Genomic DNA, 27,149 nt, shown 5'->3' with positions numbered 1-27,149 from the left:
GCTCCACAAAGCGGGGGGTATAATTTGTACATTCACATTCCCAAAAGGGGTATGAATGGTACATCCAACAAACGGGGGATGAAATTGGTACATTCTACAAAGAGACGGCGCGGACATTTCCGGTCGGGCAGACCCATTTACCTGCCTCGAACGTCGAACTTGGAAGCCGTGGCGGCGTCACTTCCGGTGAGGGCGAAGAGCCCGTGAAAGTCGGCGCAGGGCCTTCCGCTCTGTGGCCGGAACCCGACGCCCCTCCTCCTCACCCGTCCGTACAGTTCCGCTGGGGCGGCCGTAGCCTCTGTGTCGCCACTTCCGCCCTGGGCCCAGACCGGGGCGGCCCTCGGCTCCTGGTTCCCCACCGGGAGGAGGAGGCGGGGGCGGAGGTGAGTGCGGGGCGTTCTGTGAGACCCACCGTATACCCTCCCCCAGCCGCGCGGAGAGCGGACACTCCCGTCAGCGGGCCCCGCCCGCCCCGACAGACCCCGCATCCGACTGCCGCCTGCTACACAACGGGGGCGACTCCCGTTGGCACGCAGGAAGGCCGCCCCCCCCCCCGCAGACAGCCCGACCCTTCCCCTGGCTCCAGGAGCGAGATCCCCTCCCCCCATCCCAGGAGAGACCCCTCCCACTGCCTCATGGGAGACCCCCCCTCCCCCCAACAATCAAGGTAGAGACTCTCCTGTTGCCTCCCCCAGAAACACCCCCCGGCAACAGGCATCATCCGAGCACTGGCGGGATTCACAGATTTGCTGCTTCCAAATAAATGGTACCCCCGCCCTCCCATCCCATCCCCGCCTCCGTCTTTCACACAGCCCCAGAGATCAACTGCAGTAATTCATCCCCCACCTCCCTGCCCTTCCCCCCTACACTAATTGCAATGCTGACAAATGGCATCCCCAGGGCAGCGGCTCTCAACCTTTCCAGACGACTGTACCCCTTTCAGGAGTCTGATTTCTCTTGCCTGCTCCCAGGTTACACCCCACTTAAAAATGACTTAGTCACAAAATCAGACATGATAATACAGAAGTGTCGCAGCCCCTAGTACTGAAAAATTGTTGACTTTCTCATTTTTACCATATAATTATAAAATAAATTGGAATATAAATATTGTACGTACATTTCAGTGTATAGTCTACAGAGCAGTAGAAACAAGTCATGGTCTGAATGAAACTTTAGTTTGTACTGACTTTGCTAGTGTTTTTTATGTAGCCTGTTGCAAAACAGGGCAACTATCAAGATGAGTTCATGGAAGATCTCTGCATACCCCTGAGTGAGAACCACTGCCCTAGGTATTCCTGTTTCTTCTTCCCAATATAGTGAGTCCACCTCCCTAGTTCTTCCCCAGCAACTGCAGAGCCCCCTTCCAGTCTCCACCACAGGTGCCCTTCACTCAGTTAAACAGAAATCACTTTAAAAAACAAACCAAAAAAACCCTGTTCTGGTAACACCCACTTAACTCAAACGCGCAGTCAACAGGTAGGAGGGAAGTTCTGTGTTAAAGATTTGTCACTTGGTGTAAACTGTTCTGCCATTAATAGTCTCTTGTGAGGAAAAAATTGGGGTAAATAAGATCAGGATTTCTAAATAAAATTATTTTATTTTACCCCTCTAACTCCCTTTGCAGGCTGTCTTCTTCATAACGAAGCAGTTTTAAGAAAGAGCAGAAACCCAGTTAATTTTGTCCTTTCCTGGTGGCTTCAAAATCTGTGCTATGGAGGTAGAAAAGCGTATCGTGAATAACACCTTGGATAGGAAGTGGGTGGAGCACTGGACTGGGAATCAGAACTCAGGCGTCCTGCTCCTGGCTCTACCACTGACTTTGGACAAGTCAGATTCCCTGGCTGCTCTTTCATTTCCACCTCCCATCTTGTCTAGTTAGACTGTAAACTCTTCAGGTCAGGAACTGGCTCTTATGATCTCTTTGTACCAGGGTCCCTGATCTCTAGGTGTTAGCATAATAAATAATAACAAACTTCCCTCTAAGGCCTTAATGTAAGGGGGAAATTGTGAGGGGCAGGGGCCTGTCGTGTAGCATTTGTCTGTACAATGCCACCTTTATTCTTAATAGGCTATCTCAAAGGGAAATAATAAGGTTACCGAGACTCACAAGTGTAGGGCTGGAAGGGACCTCAAATAATCATCAAGTCCAACCCCCTGTGCTGAGGCAGGACTAAGTTAATCTCCTAGACCATCCCTGACAGGGATTTATCCAACCTGGCCTTAGAAACTTCCAGTCATGGGGACTCCACAACCTCCTTTGGAGGACTGTTCCAGAACTTAACTGCCCTCCTAATTCAGTTTTCTAGTATCTAACCTAAATCTCCCTTGAAGCAGACTAAGCCCATTACTTCCTGTCCTTCCTTCAGTGAACATGGAGAACAATTGATCACATTTATAACAGCCCTTAACATTTGAAAACTATTAGCAGGTCCCCCTTCTGTTTTCTCATCTCAAGACTAAACAGGCTGAGTTTTTTTTAACTTTTCCTCATTGGCCAGGTTTTCTGAACCCTTTATCGTTTTCTCTTATAACTTGTCCACTTCATTCCCAAAGTGTGCCCAGAATTATATACAATACTCCATCTGAGGCCTCACCAGTGCCGAGTCGAGCAGGACAATCACCTTCCATGTCTTACATATGACACTCATGTTAATGCAATCCAAGAAGCAATCTCCTGGGCTCTGGGCATTTGGGGATAGCTGTTCCAGGATTTCCACGGTGCATTAGTCAATGGATGGACAAAGAGATTTATTTCTCTTCAGTGTCTTTGGGTGGTAATTAAGATCTAGTTCTTGCTGTCAGTTGTTGGCTGTGTGTGTTCTCTCTGTGTGCTGTACTGACTCTGGCCAGGTAGGTGGCAGAGCAGACCGCCATCGAACTGCCCAAAAAGACCACAGACTCAGGTGCTTGGCCAGGTGTATTGCTGACAAAACACGGTACAAGCACCCCATAGACTCTACAGGAATACTACTGTATGTACGCCCATGACAAAGGACCAGCTCAGTCAGTGGCGGGTCTTACCACTGCCCCCTAGGATTAAGGCAAGGTGCCTCAACTTTTATAGACTGAGACAAACAATCTGGGATAAGGAACTTGTGTGTCACTTTACGTGTTTCATGACATGTTTGCTACCTCCCCTTGTACCTTTCTCCCGATGCTTCTGACAAAACATCCCTATTCACCACCAGTCTTTGTACTTTATTCCTGGTGTTCCAGACAAAACACCCCCCATTCATCACTTCTGTCAAACCATCTTGTGCCCAGCTAGGGTGTCCCTGTGCTTGCCTGCTGGAATATGTTTACATATTCAGTGTGTTTTAGCAGTGCCAACCGTACTTGTGCCAAGTACCGGACAGTGAATTTGCTGGCAAGCATCTGCTTTTTGGCAGAGCCTGTCTTTTGCTTATAGCATAACTTTTCCTGGCTTTGGTTCAGGCCTCAGGTCTTTCACCAGGCCCATGCTTCAGGCTCTGTCTTCCTACTATAACCCCCCTCCTTTTAGCTTTTTCCAGGGAGGCTGTTTACCCATCATCCCGGAAAAGCATAATGCATAAACTTCAGATGGCCCAGAGGGCTAAAGGCTGTTACATGGCCACCTTACATTAACATCCACACATTCATGCCCTGTCTGTCCTTTGGCCTGCACGTTCCCTTGATTACATTTTCATTTGCAGTAGCCTTAGTCCCCTATAGTGGACCTGGGAATGTTAGGTCCAGGACTTTGGTTAAGGGATATCGTTTTAGGCATTATTACAATGTGTCCCATAGTGCTATGTGTATGAGGACTAAAACAGAAATTTGGATTAGTGACATGACAAGTAAGGTCTTTGTATATACATTTTTTGTAATCAGTTACTATATAGTACTGCCCATCCATGTTATGGGTTACCCTTCCCCAGTGGTGACATCCAGCAGTAAGTTTCACTGGGCAGGAAACAGGAGAAGCTCGCTTTTCTGTACCATTCGTTTGGCCTGAATTATTGTGACCACACACCGGAGTTGTGATATCAACAACGTACCTGGCATAACAAGCCATGGTGCAATGCTCTATACGTTTGCCTTGCTGCGTGGTACACTAGTAGTTGATGTAGATCCAGTTGTTCCTTCTAAATGCTGTCTTCCAGATAAATTGATGATTGTACATTAAGTAGGTCTCAGAGTAGCAGCCGTGTTAGTCTGTATCCGCAAAAAGAACAGGAGAACTTGTGGCACCTTAGAGCAGGGGTAGGCAACCTATGGCACGTGTGCTGAAGGCGGCACGCGAGCTGATTTTCAGTGGCACTCTCGCTGCCTGGGTCCTGGACGCTGGTCTGGGGGGCTCTGCATTTTAATTTAATTTTAAATAAAACCTCTTAAACATTTTAAAAACCTTATTTACCTTACGTACAACAATAGTTTAGTTATATATTAAAGACCTATAGAAAGAGACCTTCTAAAAACATTAAAATGTAGGACTGACACATGAAACCTTAAATTAGAGTGAATAAATGAAGACTCGGCACACAGCTTCTGAAAGGTTACTGACCCCTTCCTTAGAGACTAACAAATTTATCTGAGCATAAGCTTTCGTGGGCTACAGCCCACTATCGGATGCATAGATTGGAACATATAGTGAGGAGATATATATACATATAGAGAACATGAAAAGGTGGGACTTGCCCAACCAGCTCTAAGAGGCTAATTAATTAAGATGAACTGTTGTCAGCCGGAGAAAAAAACACTTTTTGTAGTGATAATCAAGATAGCCCATTACAGACAGTTTGACAAGAAGCTGTGAGGATACTTAACATGGGAAATAGATTCAACGTGTGTAATGGCTCAGCCATTCCCAGTCTCTATTTAAGCCTAAATTGATAGTATCTAGTTTGCATATTAATTCAAGTTCAGCAGTTTCTAGTTGGAGTCTGTTTCTGAAGCTTTTCTGTTGCAAAATTGCCACCTTTCAATCTGTTACTGAATGGCCAGAGAGGCTGAAGTGTTCTCCTACTGGTTTTTGATTGTTATGATTCCTTATGTCAGATTTGTGTCCATTTATTCTTTTGCATGGAGACTGTCTGGTTTGGCCAATGTAGATGGCAGAGGGGCATTGCTGGCACATGATGGCATATATCACATTGGTAGATGTGCAGTTGAATAAGTCCCTGATGGCGTGGCTGATGTGATTAGGTCCTATGATGGTGTCACTTGAATAGATATGTGGACAGATTTTTTCCGTTAAGTATGTTATCAAGTATTGCTGTGTCAGGGATTTAATATTGGAACAAGATTGTGTTAAATAACACGTGCGTCAGTTAGGATGCAGTGTCATTGACCCCAAACTATGACTGGTGCTAACAGGGAATTTGTCCATATAACTTGACCTGTTTCCAGTTAATTGTTTTTGTTATACACTGAGCACAAAAGTAGTTAGCTGTGTATTACTTACAAAGTGAGGCAATTTTCTCTTTGTTTTTTTTATATTCTCTAATGAGTTGGTTATGGAAGTTACTATGTAACTCTCATAAGCAGTGTAAATCATTTCTTTACCAATTTGGGGTTTTTTTCCCCCTGGCCTTCAGATTGTTTGCTGCCATTAGTTTGTTAATTTTCACTTGTGTTTGCTTAAAAAGTTTAGCAGCATCACGCACATTGTAAGTGGTGTAACTGTTTCTTCAGTAGCTAGGCCCTTAATATCATAAATTACAGGTTCAGAAACAGTTTCTGGTGCCTGGTGGTCAAAATAGTTAATGTTTTGTTAAATATATATATTTTTCATATTGTCCCTGTTCCAAATTGATCTCCAGAGTCAAACAATCTCAAAATGCAACCCATAATTCCATCTAGATTTTGGAGTCTCGTATTTTAAGACATTTCAGACTGCTGAATCATCTCTTATCCAACCCTTAAGTCTTGTGCACATTCCTGATAAGATGCTAGTATTATCAAATAACAAAGTATATGGCAATAACGCAGTTGCTTTTACACAATAAAACCACCAGCTCATGAATTCACTTTTCTCAATAAGATAGTTACATGACAGTTAGACCTGGTCCAATTTGTTGATTCTAGCTGATTGTCTTCTTAATTGTCCATATATGGTAGACTAAGGTGTGCTTGACCAGTCTGTTGTTTATAAAGCACTTCGTTTTTCTTTCTTGATGCCCGGGAGTTTCTTCACTGTGCATTGATATCTTCTGGAATCTTTGGTCAGTGGGATGCACCCTTAAACAGCTCAAGTTGGATAACATAGTAAAGATTTGGCTTGTTCACTTATACATTTCTCGTGTTTTCAATAACCCAAATTTAATACACAGATTAACGTTATTGGTTTACACTGTAATAGGGACCAAGTCTTCTATAACAAAAGCATTGTTTTTGTTATGTTTTTGCCAATTCTTTAGCGCAAATACACCTGTTTTAGATACTTTTGCTGTTGTTGCATAGACGTTCCTCTTTATTTAATGTGTGCATTACCAATTTTTTTTTCATAATATAATGCTTGGCTGCTAAAATGGGTGCTAACAATCTTCTGTGAGAAGGTGTACAGCTCTCCCCTGCTAAGCACTTTGTTTTAGCAAAAGTTAGTAACAGAATTTTTACCAGGCTTTTTAGAGTTAATTTGCTTGCCATCTCAATTCCACCTTTAACTGTTTGAAAGCATAAACTTTACTACTCCCCTTCAGTATAATATAAAAGAAAAGGGTATAAAAATTAAACCAAAAATGAATTTTCAATGCAGGTCTGTGCGGGGTATAAAACTTTCATGTTGCTTCATTGTATTTGGGAGACACAGGTGGAAACCTAGTGAAATTGGTTAGCTTTAATGCTTTGCAACGTAACCAGGCATGATATATATTGTTATATTTTTTTGACATTTTTTCTATGGCATTCTTATAACTATATTTCAATATTTAACAATGGTGAAAACAGGTTTATAAAAACCCGAGCAAGAAATTGACATTATGTTAAGGCTACCTGTATGTTAATGTTGAGGTTTCCCCTTACGTTTTTTCCTTTGAATAGAAAAAAAAATCTATGATGAATAAAAGATCATTTTTTTTGTTTGCAATGTCATTATTTGTTGGGGCACAAATATATGTACATATATTTAAAATTGAGGCCTTTTTGAGCTTTGCAAAAAGTAAAAATTGGTGGTATGATGGTTATCCCACCATAATATTAAAATAGTGTGGTACCACTTATAAAAAAGTATAAAATTGACTTTTTTTACAACAAAATTAAAACACAACACAACACACAGCACAGGACAGCATATGTGACATACACGACAAACTTACAATTAAAGGTGAATGGTGCCGGAATTATATTCATAACTATACAAGATAAGGTGTTAAGAGAGATAGCTCAATGGTTTGACCATTGGCCTGCTAAACCCAGGGTTGTGAGTTCAATCCTTGAGGGGGCCACTTAGGAATCTGGGGGAAAATCTGTCAGAGACAGAACTTGGTCCTGCTGTGAAAGGCAGGGGACTGGACTTGATGTCCTTTCAAGGTCTCCCTCTTTCAAGGTCCCGTCCAGTTCTATGAGATTGGTATATCTCCATATAATATTAACGCAATGCATGTTAGAAAAGAAGCAGGTAAACAGAAGTCAAACATCTAAATAAGCAAATTATATTTTTTAAACTTTTAATAAGAATTGATAAAAATGTATATTTGCCCACTTTGATAGGCATTTTTCATTATTTTTACATTTTATTTTAAAACCTCTGCTATATGGAAATAAGGAAAATTCATGTTTCAAATATTAGTCAATGGTTAGGATTAGAAGCAGAGTCTGCATTTCTGTTGCTTGGCAATCATATCTTTAAGAAAGTTAGGAGTAATTCCAGCTGTTGCATCTCTGAAGGATTAAAATAATTAATTCGCTGGGCTTATTCAGAATACAGTTTTTACCTTGTTTTCTCTTTGTTTTGTTTTCAGTTGCTTCCTCTCTTTCAGCGATGGAGGTGTCTGTAATAGCTATAACTTTTAAAACAAAGAGAGGGCAGAAATGAAGAGAGGCAGAGGGAGGTGGGGGAAGAGCAACCTAGAAAGGGAGGGAGACCTGACCTGAGGTGAACCAAGAGAGATAATTAACTCTGTGGGGTCATTTTAAAGTACAGGCGGCAGCAGCAAGTTTAGCAAACAGAGGATATAAAGGAAAACTAAGGGGTATGTACAAATATTTGAGAGAGAAAACTACATCATTGGTTGAGAGTGAGGAGTGAGGCTCAATGCGTTGACGCTGTTGGGAACCCACACTCCGGGTTTTTATCCTGGCTCTGAGAGGAGAATGGGGGTCTTCTTCTGCTCTTCCAAAACCTGAATTTGTTCCCCCAGTGTCTGTTGCTTCTGTCTGCCTGCCAGATGGATTGCAGGAGCGCCTTTCTCTGCTGCCCCGAACCGTTTCTGAGCAACTCCATGCATTCATGCTATGATTCCAGTTGTTAAACTTCATCCTCTCAGGTTTTCCGTTTGAAATTCTTTTGTATCCACTCCCCAACGATCATGTCGCTTGAGGCAGTGGTTTTCAAACTTTTTTTCTAGGGACCCGGATGAAGAAAATTGTTGATGCCTGCGACCCGACGGAGCTGGGGATGAGAGGTTTGGGGTGTGCTAGGGGCTCAGGGCTAGGGCAGAGGGTTGAGGTAGGGGTGGTGAGGGCTGCGGGGTGGGACTGGGAAAGAGAGGTTCAGGGTATGGGAGGGGGTTCTGGGCTGTGGCAGAGGGTTGGGGTGCGGGAGGGGGTCAGTGCTCTGGGCTGGGGTGCAGGCTCTGAGGTGGGGCCCAGGAGGAAGGGTTTGGGGTGCAGGAAGGAGTTCCAGGTTTCGGGGGGCTCAGGGCTGGGGAATGGGGTGCAGACTTCAGTCAGCGGTGCAGCCGGGGGGTGCAGAGGCAGGCTTCCCACCTGTCCTGGCACCGCGAATGGCACTGTGCCCCGGAAGTAGCCAGCATCAGTCCTGGCTCCTAGGCAGAAGCATCCCTGCAGGCACCTCCCGCCTCAGTTACTGGCCAGTGGGAGCGCAGAGCCGGTGCTCAGGGTGGGGGCAGCGCGCGGAGCCCTATTGCCTCTTGCCTAGGGGCCAGACCCGCTGCTGGCCACTTCCAGGGCGCAGCACCGTGTTGGAAAAGGGAGGCACTAGCCTGTCAGCTTTGCCAACCGGACTTTTAACATCCCGGTCAGCCGTGCTGACCAGAGCAAGGCCACCCAGCGCCTGACATGCCGCGACCCAGTAGTGGGACACAACCCCTGGTTTGAAAAACACTGTTTTAAGGTGCTCTGTTTACCCTACTGTTTTCTCCTGATTTACGAATGCAGTGAAAGGATTGGAGTACTTGGGGCACCGTAGAGACTAACAAATTTATTTGAGCATAAGCTTTCGTGGGCTACTGCCCACTTCATCGGCTGCATGGAGTGGAACATATAGCGAGGAGATATATATACATACAGAGAACATAAAAAGGTGGGACTTGCCCAACCGACTCTAAGAGGCTAATTAATGAAGATGAACTGTTATCAGCAAAAAAATCTTTTGTAGTGATAATCAAGATAGCCCATTACAGACAGTTTGACAAGAAGCTGTGAGGATACTTAACATGGGAAATAGATTCAATGTGTGTAATGGCTCAGCCATTCCCAGTCTCTATTTAAGCCTAAATTGATTATATCTAGTTTGCATATTAATTCAAGTTCAGCAGTTTCTCTTTGGAGTCTATTTTTGAAGCTTTTCTGTTGCAAAATTGCCACCTTTCAATCTGTTACTGAATGGCCAGAGAGGTTGACGTGTTGAAGGATTGTTCGCTACATTTTCCTCCTGTGCACTTACTTCACCATTCCCAATGTCTTCAGTGCGGCAACCGTTCAATCTTTCCATGTTCCAGCTTTCAATTGTGCTCCAAGCACCTTTTTCCATTTCTGGCCCAATTCTTCAAGCACTAACTAAATACCTGAAGTCCATTATTGTCCACAAGATTTATAATGAGAGGATGGCTCTTTTCTTTTTTACAGATTTTCTACAGCTGTTTCCAATTTTCTGTTCTGTTTCTGTGCTTTCCAACGTGCTCTGTTGCTTTTGTAGCTTCTTTTCACTGTTTTTTGGTTTCTGCTACTTGCCCTGCCAGTTTTGGGGCATGTTGTCTTAACCATTTAACAGCTGTGGTCATGTTTGTTATTTTGTAAAGCCTTGGTCTCTGCCATCGCTTTACGTATTTCAGGCCACGTTTCCCCCACTGTCTTTTTTGAACTCATGGACCTCCTTTGCTGGCCACCCAATGCATCCATACGTCATATAACTCTGGGGATTGGAAGGGAGGGTGTAGGAAGGCAGAGCACTCACCGGCGTGGTGCCTCCTGCTGGTTGGTCTGGGAATTAGCTCTTCTAGCTTTGCAGCGCCTCCCGCTGACCAGTGTCTCCCTTGCTGCCACCTGCTTCTCCCTTTTCTCCACCACACTTTAGTTCAGGCCCCACGTCCCTTCCGGCCCGTGGTGCCCCTTTGCTCGGGCACTGCCCCCTGGCAGTACCCCACATTCAGGAGTCCTCCCCTCCCTGGAAAACCCCAATCCCCCTAAGCCCACCTTACCTCGGGCAAACTGTAGTCTGAAATGGCCACTCATCATTGGCAAGGTGGTTCGGACCCGCTGCCTTTTCCTGGTCTGGCTGCCCCGCTGCAGCGTCAGTACCCCTACAGGCCCTTTTAGCACGGCCTCAGCCTGGGGACTCTCCTGGCCAGAGCTCCCCAGCACTGCTCTATTTGAAATATCCTTCTCTAGCCAGCAGCCAGGGCCTTCCCACTCCACCATTGGCAGGACCTCCAGCCCTTTTATCAGGGCCAGCTGGACCCTAATTGGATGTGGCCACACCTGCAACTGCCAACCCAATCAGCCTCCCTCAGCCCTCTCCAAGGCACCTTTTAACGCTTTCTGAGCCTGAGCGGGGTGATCGCCCTGCTACAGAGGGGATAAGGGGATTCCCTAACTTGGGGTTTTCTGCCATGTTAGATCGTGATTCCTACAGCGGGGAGCTTGCCTACTTAACCAAATCAGTGGTCGGAGTCATCAGAGTTGTCAGTTGTTGGCTGCGTGTGTGTTCTCTGTGCTGTACTGGCTCCAGCCAGGTCGATGGCACAGCAGACTTCCATCGAACTGCCTGGAAAGACCACAGACTTGGCTTAGTGACGAAGGTGCTTGGCCAGTTTTATTGCAAACAAAGCAGGGTTCTGGCACTCCATACATTCTACAGGAGCATTACTACCCGTACGCCCGTGACAGTGAACCAGCTCATCAGTGACAGGGCTTCCCACTGTCCCCTAGGCCGAACAAAGGTTACAGCGAGGTCCCTCACCGTTTATAGATTTATTGTTTATAGACAGTCTGAGATAAACAACTTAGGTGGTGTTTCATGACACGTTTGTTACCTCCCCTTGTACTTTTCTCCTCCTGCTTCAGACAAAACATCCCTATTCACCACCCGTCTTTGTCCTTTATTTCTCATGTTCCAGACAAAACATGCCCCTATCTTGTGCTAGGCTGGGGTGTCCCTTTGCTGGCCTGCTGGAATGCGTTCATATAGTCAGTGTGTTTCAGCAGTACCAACCGTACTTGTGCCAAGGTTATGTGCTGGACAACGAACTTGGCGGCAAGCATCTGCTTTTTGACAGGGTCGGCCTTTTGCTGCTTATCTTTTCCTGACTTTGGTTCAAGCCACAGGTCTTGCACCGTGCTCAGGCTTCAGGCTCTGCCTTCCTACCACCGTTCTGATACCTCACAAGACACTGGCCTTCAAATGCTTTGACCAATCTGGGCTGGCAATTCCCAAGCCTCTGGCGCTTTGATTGGTCTGTTGATGTGAAGGGAGCCTAAGAAAATTCGTGATTCTTGGAGAGCGAAGCAATCAAATCCTCTCTTGACAGCCTCCACTAATTGAGAGTGCCGTCCGAGGGGGAACAATCCCACAGGTGCCCAGAGGCTGAGATGAGGTCGGATCATCCCTGGAGCCCCCCAGAGGGAGGCAGGATTTTAGAATGACGTTCACTCCATGATTTTAGTTTGGGAAGAGAGGAGCTGTAGAGGGACTGGACTGAGGGCTTTAAAATGGCGAATGGGGGGAAGTTCATGGTGGTGGTCTGGTGGATCTCTGTCAAACACTTGGGGTTTCCAGAGGAGCATGAAGGAGTGAAATTCAATCGGATTTGGCTACCACCTCGCTTATGCTGTCTTGGAAACCCCAACCTCAATACTGAGCTGGTTGATGGACTCAGAGTAGCTGTGGAGGTCTCACTGTGGTAGGGATGTCAACTGGCTGTTTGATGGTATACAGGCCCTTTTTCCTCTAGGGGACACCAGCTCTGGTCTGGCCTCACAGTGAAAGGACTGGAGGACTGTTGGCTGAGGGAGGTGGTGGAGAACGGGACCTTTCCCCTCTAGGGAGCGCTGGCTACAGCTTAGTCTGAGGTCAGTCATGACTGAAAGGCCTTCCCGTTTGACAAGTGTTGTGCATTCATGAGACTAGTTGGTGGATATCAGTCAGACCTCTGCCAGGGCATTGGAAACCAGCAGCCCCTTTGCTACTTACTAGCTCCCTTGCTGGGAAACTTAGCAAAGGGTCGAGGAGTGAATGGGCCACAGAGATTGCGCATCCTTCTTACACACAGGAGCTGTGATCCCAGTCCTGCCTGCACTAACCACTAGACGCTTCTTCCCTCCCAGAGCCAGGGATAGAACCTAGGCTCTGCTCTGACCACTGGACTCCACTCCTTTGAGTTTAGTGTCATATATTTTTATAACGAAAACCTCCCCTTTTATTTCAGCGTGGAGCAGCCCCAAACGTGTTTAATTCGCAGAAGCTATTTCCAAAACCCATTTCAGTGATCGCTGATTTTTTATTTTTATAACTCCCTTTCTAAAAGGCTAGCGGGCTGGCTGAAAGAAATGGAAAGTAGTACATTGAAAATGATCTATCTTAGGCCCCTATGGCTATAGTACTTGAGCACTTCACAATTTTTTATGTATGTATTTTCACAGTGTCCCTGTTTTCCCGGTCTATAAATGGGGAAACTGAGGCACAGAGACTAAACAGCTTGCCACGTTCACACAGGGACTCTATGGCAGAGCCAGTAAGTGAACCCAGAACTCCCTGACCCTAGGCCAGCACCTTAACCCCCGGACCATGATAAAACTGCCGGAAGGAAATACTGTATTTTGCACAGCCAGCCTGTGGAACTTATTGCCTCAGGAATCGCTGAGGTGAAGAGCTAGTGAAATTCTAAACAGGTTTACACATTTAGGTGGGTAATAAAAATATCTGGACTTGGAAAACTGCTACCCCTTTTTGACCTGAGCTGTTAGCTAGTATTCCAGCTCTGCAGGTGGTTACCATTAAGAGGAGAAATTGATGATGGAGTAGGTGTTTCTTTGATGCAGTCCCTGTTTATTAACAAATTCTTGTTTCCCTGAACACAAGGGGGAATCAAACAGGAAACACTCTCTTTGTTCATGACTCCAAGCCCCTCTCCTGCCAGCACTCTGCCCAAAAAGCGCTCTTAGGGCTTTTTCATAGGGTCACATTCCTGTTATTTTTGTCTGGCAGGCCTGAGCTTTCTTAGAAACATAGTAATGTAGGGCTGAAAGGGACCTCAAGAAGTCATCTAGTCCACCCCCCAACACCCTGCTGAGACAAGATGGAGCATAGCCTATTCTTGCTGCCTTCTCTGTCAGCTTCTCTGCTCTTTCTGCTGCTTCTCTCACAAACACACACAGCTCCTTCCATGCTCTCCATCCCTTAATTCACCCAAGCACATGTTATCCCGTAATTGGACACTGTGGGGATGGTCTCTTGTGTCTTCATCTGATGCTCAGTCTGGTTGGAGATGGGATATTGAGATAAAAGACCCCCGATCCACTTTCCTATGTCCATAAGGAGGTGTCAGCAAAACCCCCAAGATGTTTCTAAAGCAGTCTGGGTATAAATCTCTTTTTTAGGTGGATCGGGTTTGACTTGCTTCGGATCTGTGATAAAATCCGACCAGTTCTCCAGTCTTGCATTGAGACTTCCAGGGTAAACAGGACTTGAATTTCTAATTGTGGGAGGGGGGCAAGGGGAAGAAATTAGTTTAGCCTTTTCAGGCCTTCACTGTGCATCGCAAAGGAGCAACAGTACCCAACTTTATTTCTTCCTCAGCTGGGGGATGAGGGCGTCAGCCACTGCCACTTCTACGGTGGTACCTCAGAGCTGATCACGTGTATAACACAGGAGTGCTCCGGGGACCATTGACAATCATATAATGTTTGAGCTCCTTGTAATGGAATTGTTTCCCGTACAACATCCATGTTTCTGCACTCTGTGCCCTCAGCTCACTGCTGCCCAGATTGTGGGAGAGGGCGGCACTTGCCCAAACACACAGAGATCCACGGAGTGTGTTGGGATCGGCTGCTGGCTCGTTGCTGCCACCTGCTGCGAATGCTCAATCCATTCTTGTGGAGTGAAACCAAAAAGTGAGTAGGATCTTCTCTCTCCTCCCTACTGTTTGGTGAAAGGTCCCATGTCCCATTCCAGACACTCCCCCAAGCCAGTCAGTCCCTCTGTGCAGGGTCCGGATCAGAACTGGCTCCCCCTGGAAGGGAAAGCCCCCCATGCCCCATTCCCACACAGCAATTCCCCCTTGTCTTGCAGGTACCATGGCTACCACCAACCCCCTGGAGAACCTGCAGGTGGAAGCCAGCTGCTCTGTCTGCCTGGAGTACCTGAAGGACCCGGTCATCATTGACTGCGGTCACAACTTCTGCCGGGTCTGCATCACCCGCTGGTGGGAGGAGCTGAACCGGGACTTCCCCTGCCCCGTCTGCCGCAAGACCTTCCGCCACCGCACCCTCAAGCCCAACCGGCAGCTGGGCAACATGGTGGAGATCGCCAAGCAGCTGCAGGCCACCAAGCGCAAGGTGCGGGATGAGAGCTTGTGCGGGAAGCACAACGAGGTGCTCAACCTCTTCTGCAAGGAGGACCAGGAGGCCGTCTGCCTGGTGTGCGAGATCTCCCACGACCACCGCTCCCACACCGTGGTGCCCCTGGACGACGCCTCCCTAGAGTACAAGGTGGGAGGCTGCCCAAGAGGTGACACCCGGCCCTATCCCCAGGGCTGGTGCTCTATAGTCCATGAGCTGGAGAAGGTCTCCCAGGGTCCCTCATCTGCTTTCACTCACCCTCATCCAGTGAGGATGCAGAGCTGATCATCCTCCAGTGCCTTCCCACAATGCCGCCTGTATCCCTGGAAGGACAGACCAGTCCTCCCACAATTCACTGGGAAAGAACCAGCTCCGATTGCCACAGTGTTGAGATCCAGGGGATGTGCCCCCAGAAGTCCTAGTGATGCACACAGGGGAGTGAGCGCAGCACCATTGGGATCTAACGGGTGAGAGCAGTGGGGGCTGGGAGCCAGGACTTCTGGGTTCTGTCCCCAGCTCTGTGAGGAGAGTAGACCCGAGTGGTTAGATGAGGGAGTACTGAGACTAGACTGTCCACAGGGGTCTGGGTTCTCCTCTGGCCTTGACTGTGCCTCCCAACAGCCATAAGCCCTTTCCTGTGCCATAGTGCCCCCATGGCCCATCTAAATGCCAGGGAACTGACCATCTGGTTACTGTTGCTTTGAGCTTGAATCTTGTGGCCAGATCCAGCTTATCAAATGTTCTTTGTCCTCGCAGGAGAAGCTGCAGCAGTGTCTGGAGCCGCTGGAGCGGAAGCTGCAGGACATTGCCCGCTGCAAATCCCAGGAGGAGAAGAAACCCGGAGAGCTGAAGGCAGGTGGCAGGGGCTCAGGGGTTTGCTCTGTCACCTGCGGCTGGGTCGTCGGTCAGATGTGCTGATCTCGCCATGAGTTGTGGAGCTGGTTTGGGCAGGATTCCAGCTCGGATGGGAGACCTGCGGGAGGCCTCAGTAGGAGGCGCTCTCCCCTTGCACTCAGTGCTGTCTCTCAGTGCCCCAGCTAGGGGGTGCCATGCTGCTGGAAGGGCCACCTTTGAGACATGTCAGAAACCCTGCTTGTGTGAGATGAGTGAAGATCTCCTGTCACTTATCTCAGGAGTCAGAGCATTGACCCGGAGGTCCAAATCCCAACTCGGGGGGCTCCGTTCTGCCTCCCTGAGCCCCCTGCACTCTGGTTTCAAGTGGACATGAGGCTCCCCTTTGCATCCTCCCCCACACTATCCTGCAGCTTTGCCTTGTAGTGTCACAGCCGCCACGCCACGCCACGCCCCAGAGGTGGCTGCATTTTGACAGCAGGTGGAGCAATCTGCTTATATGCTCTGCAAAGAAAATAACTGTCTCTGCCCACCTATAGAGAGACCCCACCCAGGTTCCCACTATGCTCCTCTCTGTTCAGCTCTGTGGAGACATCCCACACAAATGCACCTGGGATAATCCCTCTAGTTGGATCTGGGGCAACACCAACACCTGGGACCCCAGGTCTGGGGACCCCGCCCCATCCTGAAACTCCATGCTCCCTTCCTCTGTAGCCAGATCTGGGGAGATTCCCTGTTCTGCCTCTCTGTGGCCAGATATGCGGGAGACCTGTGCTCATCCCTTGCCCCATGGGGCAGTGCCCATCCTGGCTTTCCCTGTGCCTGACTCCAGCTTGTTCCTCCCCTCTCCCCGCCACTGCAGAGAAAGGTGGAGAGCCGTCGGCAGCTGATTGTGAGCGAGTTCGAGGAGCTGCACCAGTTCCTGGAGGAGGAGCAGCAGGTGCTGCTCCGGCGGCTGGAGGAGGAGGAGAAGGAGATCCTGCAGAAGCTGAAGGACAACGTGGCCCAGCTGTCGGACCAGCGCCTCTCCCTCAACCAGCTCATCACCGAGATCGAGGAGAAGTGCCTGCAGTCGGGCATCGAGATGCTCAAGGTGAGGAGCCCTGAGGGGCATCCTCTTTTCCTGGCCCTTAGGTTGGTACCCCGCGATACGTGGCTGAATCCCTGGGCAATCACATGGATTTCCATCCTACCCACAGAGCTTGCTCCAGAGAGGCTCAAAATGGCACCTCTGTCTGGAGTTTCCAGAGTGGGGGAGTTGAGGGGCTTCTGTCCTCAAGAGCTTCCTCCCAAGCTGCTTCCAGCTCTTAAGGCTGGAAGTAGCAGCCAGAATTCCCATCCAGTTCCTGGATCTCCCACCCAAGAGTCTCCCGAGGGGCACTGTTGGACATCTCCATGCGGATATGGATGAAGCTCCAGCTTCGTCCAAGGAGGCACCCCCAGAATTTCCATCTTGTACCAAAAGTTTCTTCCGGGGCCTGTTTTGAGCTTGCTTCTCAGATACCAGGCTGGCTTCCTGGAGAATCCACCTCTGCCTTGGAGCTTCTTGCCAAGGGACCGGCCACCTCCTTCGGCCTTGTCTGCCCCTAGTACAGAGACCGTTCTACTGGCTGCAAGTTCTCGCACCAGGATAGCTTATTTCACTTCAGCAAAGTGACATAAGATAGACTGGTCCCAGCCTCCATCTAATCCTGGCGTAACTCTGTCAGTAAAGTCACACACACCCCCAACCAGCATAGCTATTCTACAAGTGTAGACCAGTCTTTGGCCGTCAGGAGGTCCCACGTGGATGGGTCAGCATGACTATGTTGGGAGGAGGGAGGTTTAGGGACCCCTCTTTCTCACGAGCTACTTCCCAACTCCTTGGTCTGCTCTACTCCTTAGAGGTGCCCCACTGAGGATCTTAGCAGGGCTCCGACTGGAGCTCTGGCCAGATCCAGAGGAGGCCCTCGTTATCTCCCAGGCTTTCCTCAACGTGTTGGGGGAAAACTGGCCCCTGAGATGCCGTTGTGTGCAGATGTGCGAAGACCCGAGACAGTCCGCTGCTGAGCCACGAGCTCTGTGGTTGAGCCACTGCCCATCAAGGAGACTGTCATGCCGGGGGAAGCTCTGGGAGACCCGTTGCTTGCTGGAGACGTCTCAAACCAGGACGGGCCAGAATGCTGGGGAACTCGCTGTAGGGGGCCAACCCTGGCCACCTTTTGGTACTGGATGAGATGGGCCCTGATTTGGGGCATCTTCAAATCTGATGGGCAAAGCATTGAGGGACAGGACATGGGAGATGATCCTGGAATAGGCGGTGGATGGGCCTTGATGGGGCATCTCTCTGGGGGGCAGGCTATGGGAAACCTATCCCACCCTGGGATTTGGGCAGCTCGGATACTGCCTGACCGATTCCTGGAACCTCCCATGATCCGCTTCTTTTCTCCCCTGGCAGGATATAAAGAGCACCCTGGAAAGGTAAGGCCTCCGTTCCCCTGCCCTCCCCCTGGGAGCAGAAGACAGCACCGCCCAACCCCCTGCACTCAAAGGGGAAAGGATCTGAACAGGGCAGGGGCCTAGTGGGTCGGTCAGAGCTGCAGGAAAGGACAAACAACTGAGTCAGCCCATGTCTTGGACCAGACTATCAGAGTGGGGTCCAGTGGCTTAGCACGGGGGTGGGGCTGGGAGTCAGGGCTCCTGGGTTCCATCCCTGGCTCTGGAAGGGGAGTGGAGTCTAGTGGGTTACAGCAGTGGGGGCTGGGAGCCAGGACTCCTGGGTTCTAACCTGAACTCTGGGAGGGGTGTGGGGTCTAGTGGTTAGAACAGAGGAAGAGGGGACTCGGAGTCAGGGGTCCTAGATTCTGCTGCTGGCTCGGCCCATTGTTCGGCTTCTCCGTGCCTGTTTCCCCTTCCTAGCCCTGTGTCCTTGGGCACAGGCAGGGTTTGTGAGGCAAAATAAGTGTCTCTGAAATGCCCCATGTGAACAGCCTTGCCCTTCCTCTGAGTGCCGGGAGGATAACTACATTACAGGCCATGCGGCACTCAGATACAACGGGCAGACAGGTACTTTGGGTAGGATAGGCCGGGGCTCTGGCCCCATGGGCCATTGTCCTGGGAGCTCATATGCAGCTGATATGGTGCTAGCTGTGTGTCGCCCCCTTCAGGTGTGAGACGGTGCAGACCATGGAACTGGCCTCAGTCCCCATCGAGCTGGAGAAGAATTTCTGCAGCTTCCCACGGCAGTACTTTGTCTTGCGCAAGATCATCAAGAGACTGATCGGTGAGTGGGGCTGCCGAGGGCTGGTCCCTCTCCCACACTGTTTGCTAGAGAACATACAAGGCGTGGAAACCCTGCTGGCTCTGGAGGTGTAGGTGCCTTGGTTAGCAAGAACTGGGAGGGGTAGAATGAACGCGATCCCTCTCCCAGTGCAGTTAGGGGCCATGGGGGCGTGGAAAGGGTGCTGTGGGGAAGGAGAGCCATGGGGGTGGGTTGGGGAGTCATGAGGCTGAGAGCATGGTGGCACTGGTTTGGAGGGGGCCAGTGGGGGCCTGGTTTGGAGGAGGTTGGGAGATCAGTTGGGTCAATTTGGAGGGAGGGGTGAGGCTGGCATGGAGGGGATTTGGGAAGAGTTGGCAGTGGGGTTGGTTGGGAGGGGGTGTGGCGTGGTGAGCGGGGGGTCGGTTGGGGGTGTGGCTGGCACGGGGTGGATTTGGGAAGGGGGTGGGAGTGGGGTTGGTGGTTGGGAGGGGTGTGGTGGGGTGAGTGAGGGGCTCAGTTGGGAGCGGGTGTGGGGCTGGCATTGGGGGGATTTGGAAAGGGGTGACAGTGGGGTTGGGTGAGGGGAGGATTTGAGAAAGGGGTGGCAGTGGAGTTGGGTTGAGGGATAAGTGGGGGTTTGGTTTGGAGGGGGGATTCGGGAAGGGGTGGCAGTGGAGTTGATGGGTGTGGGGCAACCCCTAGGGCAATATGGGGTGGGGCAGAGAACTGACCGCCCGGCCCGTCACCCCCACCAGGAGACGTGACCCTGGACCCTGAGACGGCCCACCCCAACCTGGTGCTGTCCGAGGATCGCAAGAGCGTAAAGTTCGTGGACACGCGGCTGCGGGACCTGCCCGACACCCCACGCCGCTTCACCATCTACCCCTGCGTCCTGGCAACCGAGGGCTTCACCTCAGGCCGCCACTACTGGGAGGTGGAGGTGGGCGACAAGACGCACTGGGCCCTGGGCGTCTGCAAGGACTCGGTGAGCCGCAAGGGCGAACTCATGGCCCTGCCCGAGACTGGCTACTGGCGAGTGCGGCTGTGGAATGGCGACAAGTATGCAGCCACCACCACCCCCTTCACCCCGCTGCACCTCCCTGTCAAGCCCAAGCGGGTGGGCGTCTTCCTGGACTATGAGGCCGGGCGTGTGTCCTTCTACAACGTGACTGACCGCTCCCACATCTACACCTTCACGGACACCTTCACCGAGAAGATCTGGCCCCTCTTTTACCCAGGCATCCGCGCCGGACGCAAGAACGCCGCCCCCCTCGTCATCCGCACCCCAACGGACTGGGAGTGACATGGCCGGAGGCCGCTCACACCAGCCTCCTTGCGGACTGGGGCTAGGCAGGGGGCTTGGGTCTGGTTTCTGCTGTTCACCCGCATGCCCTGACTATGATGAGCGCCGTGGCTTTTACCGCCCTCCTGGAGACCCTGCCTGCCTGTGGACCGGGAGGGCCGGGGCAGGGCCGGACATGGATTACCAAAGGCCCCTCCCCTCCCCACAGACTGGGCGGGGGCACCTTGTTGGCCATGCCCTGATTTAGTCCAACCCTCAGGTGTTGGGCTTTGCAGGCCCCTGCCGTGCACGCTGGAACCAGCCATGAAGGAACTGCTCCGTTCCATTTCCCCCCGCCGTCCAGCCAGCCTTCCTGGACAGGCGGCTAGATCTCATTTCGGCCCCCAACATGGACCAGGCGTTGGGGGGGATCTCACAGCTCTCTGATGCCGCTGCCTTTCCAGGCCATGAGTGACAACCCCCACCACCCTCATCTCTCCCCCTAACATGGGCCAGCTCAGCACAGACATCAGACTCCAGTGCAGTCCCGAAGGACAAGACTCTGGGTTCCCTCCTTGGGCAGGTGCTCCCTCCCATCCAGGAGTGGGGGGACCCTGCCATTCAGGGGGATCTGGACCCAGGAACTAGTAAATTTCCCCCACTAGGTTAAACCCACGGGGATCTCTTGAGTGTGTAGATTGATAGTAAAAAGTCACTCTGGACTGCAATGGGAGAGGAAAAGGTGGGGGGAGGGGTCTGATTAGAATTGGGGGAGACAGGCTGCAAAGGACTGTGGGGGTGTCAGCAGCTCTTTCTGAGGGGCATTGCATAAACGGGGATCCAACAGATTTACAGGGTGGCCCCTCCCTCAAAATCACTCTGTTCCCTCCATGATGTGGCCCTATCTCCCTCTCCGGAATGGACTCAAGGGGGCAGATCCATGCTTGTCTGGCTGGGTTCTCAGTCCCGGAGTCACTTAGATCCTGGGCTCCTCTCACATTTGTCTCCTGATTTGGTGGGGCAGGGGAAGGAGCGGGGACAACTGTTGTTTCCACCCGGCTCCCATGAAAATGCATCACATTGGACTGTCCAAGGTGAGTCCTTGGGAGAGGCAGTGGACTTGAGGGAGAGACTCCTTGGCCTTGTACGACTCAAGTTTATTCCCTTTCTGGAGCAGAGCGGGCAGGGTGAGGCCCAGTCGATTAGGTCTGGGGAGGCAGGACTCCTGGTTTGACTCCCAGCTCTGGGAGGGGAGTGATGTGTCCAGTAGAGCGGCGGGGCAGGGTGTCAGGACTCCTGGGTTCTGTGCCCTGCTCTAGGAGGGCATACTGGTACCATGCTAGATGAACAGTCAGCCTGATCTGGTGCCGGCACAGAGGTGGCGTAGCAGATTAGATGGATGAATGCATATCCAGAAAAAAGCGTGTTGAGCCTTGTTTCTCAGTGTTCCAGGTTGCTTGAGGGGGCATGACCCCTCGATTTCTTGATAGTGATGTATCTTCTTGGGAAATCACCTGTCACCCTTGTCTAGGCCGGAGGAAATGTTTAGGACTGACCAACTCCTGTCCCTTTGGGCTGAGTCCTCCCCCTCGCTCTGGGGTGAACTCTGTGGAAGGCCCCGTTACAGTTCCTCACTGCCGATTGGGATTTGTTTGTGCCAGGGGTGGAAGTCATTGGATTCACCTGATCCTCTGTTCTAACCTATGTTAAACAGGAGACACCGATGAGTGAATAGGCTACAGAGACTGAACTCCCTTCTGCTTCCTCAATGAGAGGGTGAATTTTACCCAGTAGCCTCCATTCTGGGAATACCAGGAGATCTTGCACGGTTCCCAGCCGCTCCCATTCCAGCCCACTGCAGCAGCTTTGAAAATGCATCTCCATGCTTTCTTCGCCCTCTGCCACTCGCTCTTCAATAACCCATCAGTTGTATCCATAGCTGTGCTGCTCTGTGCCCTGATTTATTTTTAACATGAAATAATTGCGTGTGTGTCTTTTGAAGGAAAGAAAAAGCGAGGAAATAACTTCTGAGCAATGAAGAACTCCGTTAAAGCAAGGAAGTAGGCTGGGGCGACCAAAAAACTATGTCACAGCGCAGTTATGGTTGGAAGTCGACTTTCTAAACTGACCCTGTCTCCTCCCTGAGTTGTATCTGTGGCACATGCGAGGTTTTCATTCTCAAGCGAGCTGGTTTCTTCCCTGACTCGTGTATCGTTTTCAGATGTCAGCTGTGAGATTAGAAGAGCCAATCATTCAGCCCTGATTGGCTCAAGAAGTGGTGGTGGGGGGAATTAAATAGGACTTTACACCAGGGGCTGTTTGGATGAGGAGAATCCAGACCTCATGTTCCCTGCCATTGCCGAGTGGTGGCACGTTGGTCTCGCATGATCTCTGCTTTGGCACTTAACAATTAAGTCCTCTGAGGACTGAAATGCTTTAGTCTAAAGTCTTTGGACTCACCACAAGGGTGACTGGGTGTGTGGATGTTGCCCATGTTTGCAGGTCGGAAATCTCCCTCACTGTTCCAGGACTAACTGCATCTCTCGCTCCTTTTCTGAGCTGAGCGCACCCCCACTGGCCCTCAAGCCCTTCCCTTTCCTGGGGTAGGATTCCCCGATTCTCCCACTCTCAGCCTGCTTCCCAGGCTACGGCACCCCAAGAATCAGCTCTGCTTCTCTGGCAGGCCCTATGGAAGTTGGCCCCCGAGGTTCAATCTGTTGGGCACCTTGACCCGAAACCAAAGGATTGATTGTTGTTAACAGTAGGAACAAAGCACAACAAGAGAGAAACGGATTTTAGAACAGCAACCAGCCTACAGGCGAAACTCACAGTGGTGGTAACTTATTTACGGACAGTAAACAGTACACCCTGGATACCACGTGGTGAGCTACTTAAATTATCACAGGCCACTCCAGATCTTTCGCCCTTTGAGTTTGGGTTCAGGCGTTTGAAGCCCCCTCAACATAAATGCCGACCCAGCCAAAGGTTTCTGCCACCCAAGGGCTTTTCAGTCCAGCTGGCGGCAGCCGCATGGGAGCCTACAGCTGGGAGTTGAAGCAAGACAGATTCCGAGTGGAGGCAAGGTGTGAATTTTCCACAGAACGGGCTATTCACTTTCGGAGCCGCTTCCCAAGGGAGGTTATCTATCACTGGGAGTCTTTAGCAAGACTGGGTTAGTGTTTCGAGAACGTACGGCCAAGCCTGATCACTATGCAGTGGAATACTCTTGCCTGGGTTACGCAGGAGCCGATGATTATTTGTATTTCAATAGTAGCTAGTTCCCAGCTGAGATCAGGACCATGTTTTGCTGTGCGCTGTGTGCCCATGTGTAGTCAGAGATGCTCCTTGCCTCAGAAAGCTTCCAATCTAAACGGTCAGGCTCAGGTGAGACTTCCTGAAATGCAGCCACCTCTGGGTAACAGCTGCCCAGCAAATCGGCAAAAGATGTGCTCACCCAGCACTGAGATGCAACCACCTGTGGGGCGGAGCAGCTCTTTAGGAGTGCAGATTTTGCAGGAGCTGGGACGGAGAGCTCAGATCCTGACTCATGGCGGATGGGGAAGTATCAAGGATTCATTCATGACCAGGAGGAGTCAGAGCCTCTTTGGGGAGATGCTTTTCTGCCCAGGCAGAGAGGGGTAGGGTGGCACCTTGAAAGGCTCCATATTTGAGTAACTGTGTGTGAAGGAGGGGTGAGAGGGGCACCGCTTGTAATGCATTAACTAGCTGTGTGTGTAACTAGTGGCCCGGGACAGGGACTGGCTGGCTCAGGGCAGGGCAGGATGGGACGCAAAGCCTTTCCCCATTAGTTTGGGTGGGTAGCTGGCTCGGGGTGGGGGGAATGGTACACAGGACCTTTCCCCTCTAGGGGGCGCCTGTTTCCATATGACCCCATTTTCGCGCAGGGCGGAAGTGTGTCCCACTTGGGGCACCCATGTGTGTAATGAGCTGATGGGTCTCAGCAGAGAAGGTACCTTGATCCTCACCTGCCCTGACACACCCCAGTGCCAGCCACCTCAGCAGGAAGGCCAAAGACTGAAGGGGCCCCAGCTCCCCCCATCCCCAGAGGGGGATCCCTGCAGGGATGGGGCTGTGACTCGTCAGCAGGAGGTGTTCTGTGGTGGGGGGCTCACTCCCTCCTCCTGTCCTCTTTGGGGAGGGATACAAAGAAGTCGCCTCTGCTCCCCTGGAATGTGAGGGCAATTGTCTGTGCTGCGGTCTGTCCCAGCTGGCCGGACAAGAACCTGTCTCTGTGGCTTGTATCGTATAATGGCCTGCAACTTGTCATCAATAAACCACCAATTTTCTTAGACTCCCTGGTGTGTTCGGCTCTTCCTCACTGTGCACTGAGCACTAGCACGGAGGGGAGTGGGGTCTAAGTGGGTTCGACCCCAAGCTCTGGGAGGGGAGTGGGGTCTAGTGCTAAGTTCCCTGTAAACTGCGCGGCTGGGTGACAGCCCAGCAGGCTATCAAGTGCCGCTCAGTTCACTGCTGTGTGATGCTCCTGACCTCTGCCTTGGAGCTGCTCCCGGGAGCCTCCCACTTGCTGTGCAGAGTGGGGAAGGGGAGAGGGGTGCAGATGTCAGAATGTCCCCCTGCCCCTGTACCCCATCTCAAGAGCAGGAGGACGGGATGGGACTGAGGGAGCTTGTTGGCAGCTGCTGCCTTGTCTAAATAGCTGATCTACCTAAAAGGGCAGCATACTTAAAGGGGCGAGACATGTCTCTGTCACACACACACACACACACACACACACACGGTGTGTGTCACACTCACCTCCCAACGTATATTTGTGGTGGTGTTATTTCTTTCAAAGTGTATTATTTTATTTTTTTGACTGGTCTGTGCATTTCATAATTTTGATTTCTCTTACGCTTAAATTTAATTCTTTGAGTAGTGAGTACAAATGCCTGACCTGTCCTGGCTGGATCAGTTATCCCTATGGTAACTTATATATTGTATCTCGTTTTTTGGTTTCTGCTGGTGGTGCACATCCACACACTACCTCGATATTGTGCACATAACAAAATACATTCCACACACGGATGGAAAAAATTAGCAGGAACATTGGGCTAGCAGTTAGAGCTAGGGGGTGCTGGGAATCAGGATTGATGCTGGTCCGCGACTACTTGAGAACCCCAGATGGGACAGGGCTCTGTAGCAGAGGGCACACTCTGCTGCCACCTGCTGATGTGCAAAGGGAAACAGCTGGCGTGGAGCACGCCTCATTTGCATTTTAATTAGGGTCATGGTTGAAAATGGAGCGAAAGGTCTGTTTCCATGAAGCTTTTGGGGGAAGCTGATTCAGATTCACCCTGGAATTCGTGCTCAGAACCAGACAGGAAGAGCCAGCCTCACTCCAAGAGAACCAAGTGGTTCGAGTCTGTAGAAATTTTGATACCATCCTCATCACTGTAGTATCTGAGCATCTCCACGTGAGGGATGCGTAGGCACCTGGCTTAATGCACTACTTGGAGTTTGGTCTCTTGTCCTCTACCCAGAGGAGGACGGATGCTGTGGAGCATCTTGGTTCAGTAGCAACTTCAGATCTACCTACTTCTGTGTGTGTGCTAGGGAAGGCCTGGCTGAAGAACTAGGCTGTGCTTGTAGGGAGAAACGGGGGGAAGTTTGGGATGGGCCTCGGTTCTTGGGGAAGTTCAGTAGGGCACATGGCTGCGATGTGGATGACCCAGCTTCAAATCTTTGCTCTCAGTCAGGTGTGCAGGTCTCTCTCTCTCTACTGACAAGTGGTAACAAAACCAGGAGGGTTCTGTGGAAAGTGTCTCTTTCAGAGAAGCAGCATTTTGTGATGGAAAGAGGTTTAGATGTGGAAATTCCAGTCAGCTGTACTCAGGACTCCTGGGTTCTATCCCTTGCTCTGAGAGGGGCGTGGGGCCTAGTAGGTTAGAGCAGGGGAGGCTGGAACCAAGACTCTACCCTGGCCGGAGGTGGGATGGATCCTGATGTTCCGTGCTAATAAGGACAAACACTTTAATCTCACAGTTAATGGGATCGGCTTGATCGGCGTGGGAGGCTGTTTGCGAATATGGGGGAGGCAGTTCAACCAATGCTGACCCCAGTGCGACACTAGGAGGTGCTGTGTTGCAGGGTGGGGGCTCAGAAGGGACTGCTCTCCCCACACAGTCAGTGTTGACCCCAATATTCCAGTGCGGTGTAGGGGCCCACTGCGCGGGAGATGAAATGTAAAATCCAGACCCTGGCCCATCCAAAGCTCTAACCCACTAGACCTCACCCCCTCCAAGAGCTGTGGATAGAACCCAGGAGTTCTGGCACCCAGCCCCCGCTTCCCTCCTTGCCCTGCCTTGCCCTGCAGAATCTATTTCTGGAGGCTACTTATCTCCCTGCAGGGACTATTCTTGGTGTGGGCGATTACTTCAAAATACGTCCGCTCTGTCCCTCTAGCCGCCTCAGGCGATTCTTCCTGCACCACTGGTCACCGGCACAGGAGGATAAAACAAGCCCTGGAGTCAGGAGTCTGCTCAAAGCTCTGTGCTCCCCCAGCCCACTGCCTGTCTGACCCAGAGGAGCCCAGCATGGCCTGGTATCTGCTCCTCACAGCTTCCACCCTGTTTTGCCTCGCGCTGGAGGGTAAGTGCCGTCAGGGAGCTCGGGGGAACTCCACTCTGGGGTGACAGGCCTGAGCTGCTCCTGAGGCAGCAGATGCCTGTCTCCCCTGAGCGCCTAGTATAGAATTCAATAGCCCTGACACCCAGCCTCCCCCATTCTAACCACTAGACACCACTCCCCTCTGAGAGCCAATGATAGAACCCAGGAGTCCTGACACCCAGCCTCCCCCATTCTAACCGCTAGACCCCACTCCCCTCCCAGAGCCAA

The 27,149-nt window shown here is 50.8% G+C and overlaps 1 protein-coding gene across 5 annotated transcripts; it reads left to right on the top strand.

Moving 5' to 3' along the window:
• The first annotated feature begins 238 nt into the window (after window positions 1-238).
• TRIM39 (tripartite motif containing 39) lies at window positions 239-24,606 on the top strand. 5 transcript variants are annotated; one of them, XM_075071603.1, is made up of 9 exons: window positions 301-383; window positions 1,625-1,717; window positions 14,331-14,472; window positions 14,651-15,069; window positions 15,676-15,771; window positions 16,634-16,864; window positions 18,209-18,231; window positions 18,918-19,033; window positions 19,768-24,606. In XM_075071603.1, the coding sequence occupies exons 2-9, from the start codon at window positions 1,712-1,714 to the stop codon at window positions 20,313-20,315; spliced, it is 1,581 nt and encodes a 526-aa protein (XP_074927704.1). In that variant the 5' UTR covers window positions 301-383; window positions 1,625-1,711; the 3' UTR covers window positions 20,316-24,606. The 5 variants fall into 5 exon arrangements, with proteins under 5 accessions (XP_032656370.1, XP_074927704.1, XP_074927705.1 ...); XM_075071604.1 differs by lacking the exon at window positions 1,625-1,717 and adding an exon at window positions 8,529-8,585 and having other exon boundaries at window positions 302-383; XM_032800479.2 differs by lacking the exon at window positions 1,625-1,717 and having other exon boundaries at window positions 239-383.
• Window positions 24,607-27,149: the final 2,543 nt, after the last annotated feature.

This window comes from Chelonoidis abingdonii, chromosome 12 (genome assembly GCF_003597395.2).
Source record: "Chelonoidis abingdonii isolate Lonesome George chromosome 12, CheloAbing_2.0, whole genome shotgun sequence".
In the NCBI taxonomy this organism is placed as follows: Eukaryota; Metazoa; Chordata; order Testudines; family Testudinidae; genus Chelonoidis; species Chelonoidis abingdonii.
The sequence above is the reverse complement of the archived record's forward strand: the minus strand, read 5'-3'. Positions and strand labels throughout refer to the sequence as shown.

Bases quoted from the DNA above. Each gene is read 5' to 3' on its own strand.
- TRIM39 (XM_075071602.1), top strand. From the start codon at position 12,951: ATGGCTATAGTACTTGAGCACTTCACAATTTTTTATGTATGTATTTTC. The intron at 15,772-16,633 runs GCAGGTGGCAGG...CCGCCACTGCAG, and splicing joins AGAAACCCGGAGAGCTGAAG to AGAAAGGTGGAGAGCCGTCG. The intron at 19,034-19,767 runs GTGAGTGGGGCT...CACCCCCACCAG, and splicing joins GATCATCAAGAGACTGATCG to GAGACGTGACCCTGGACCCT.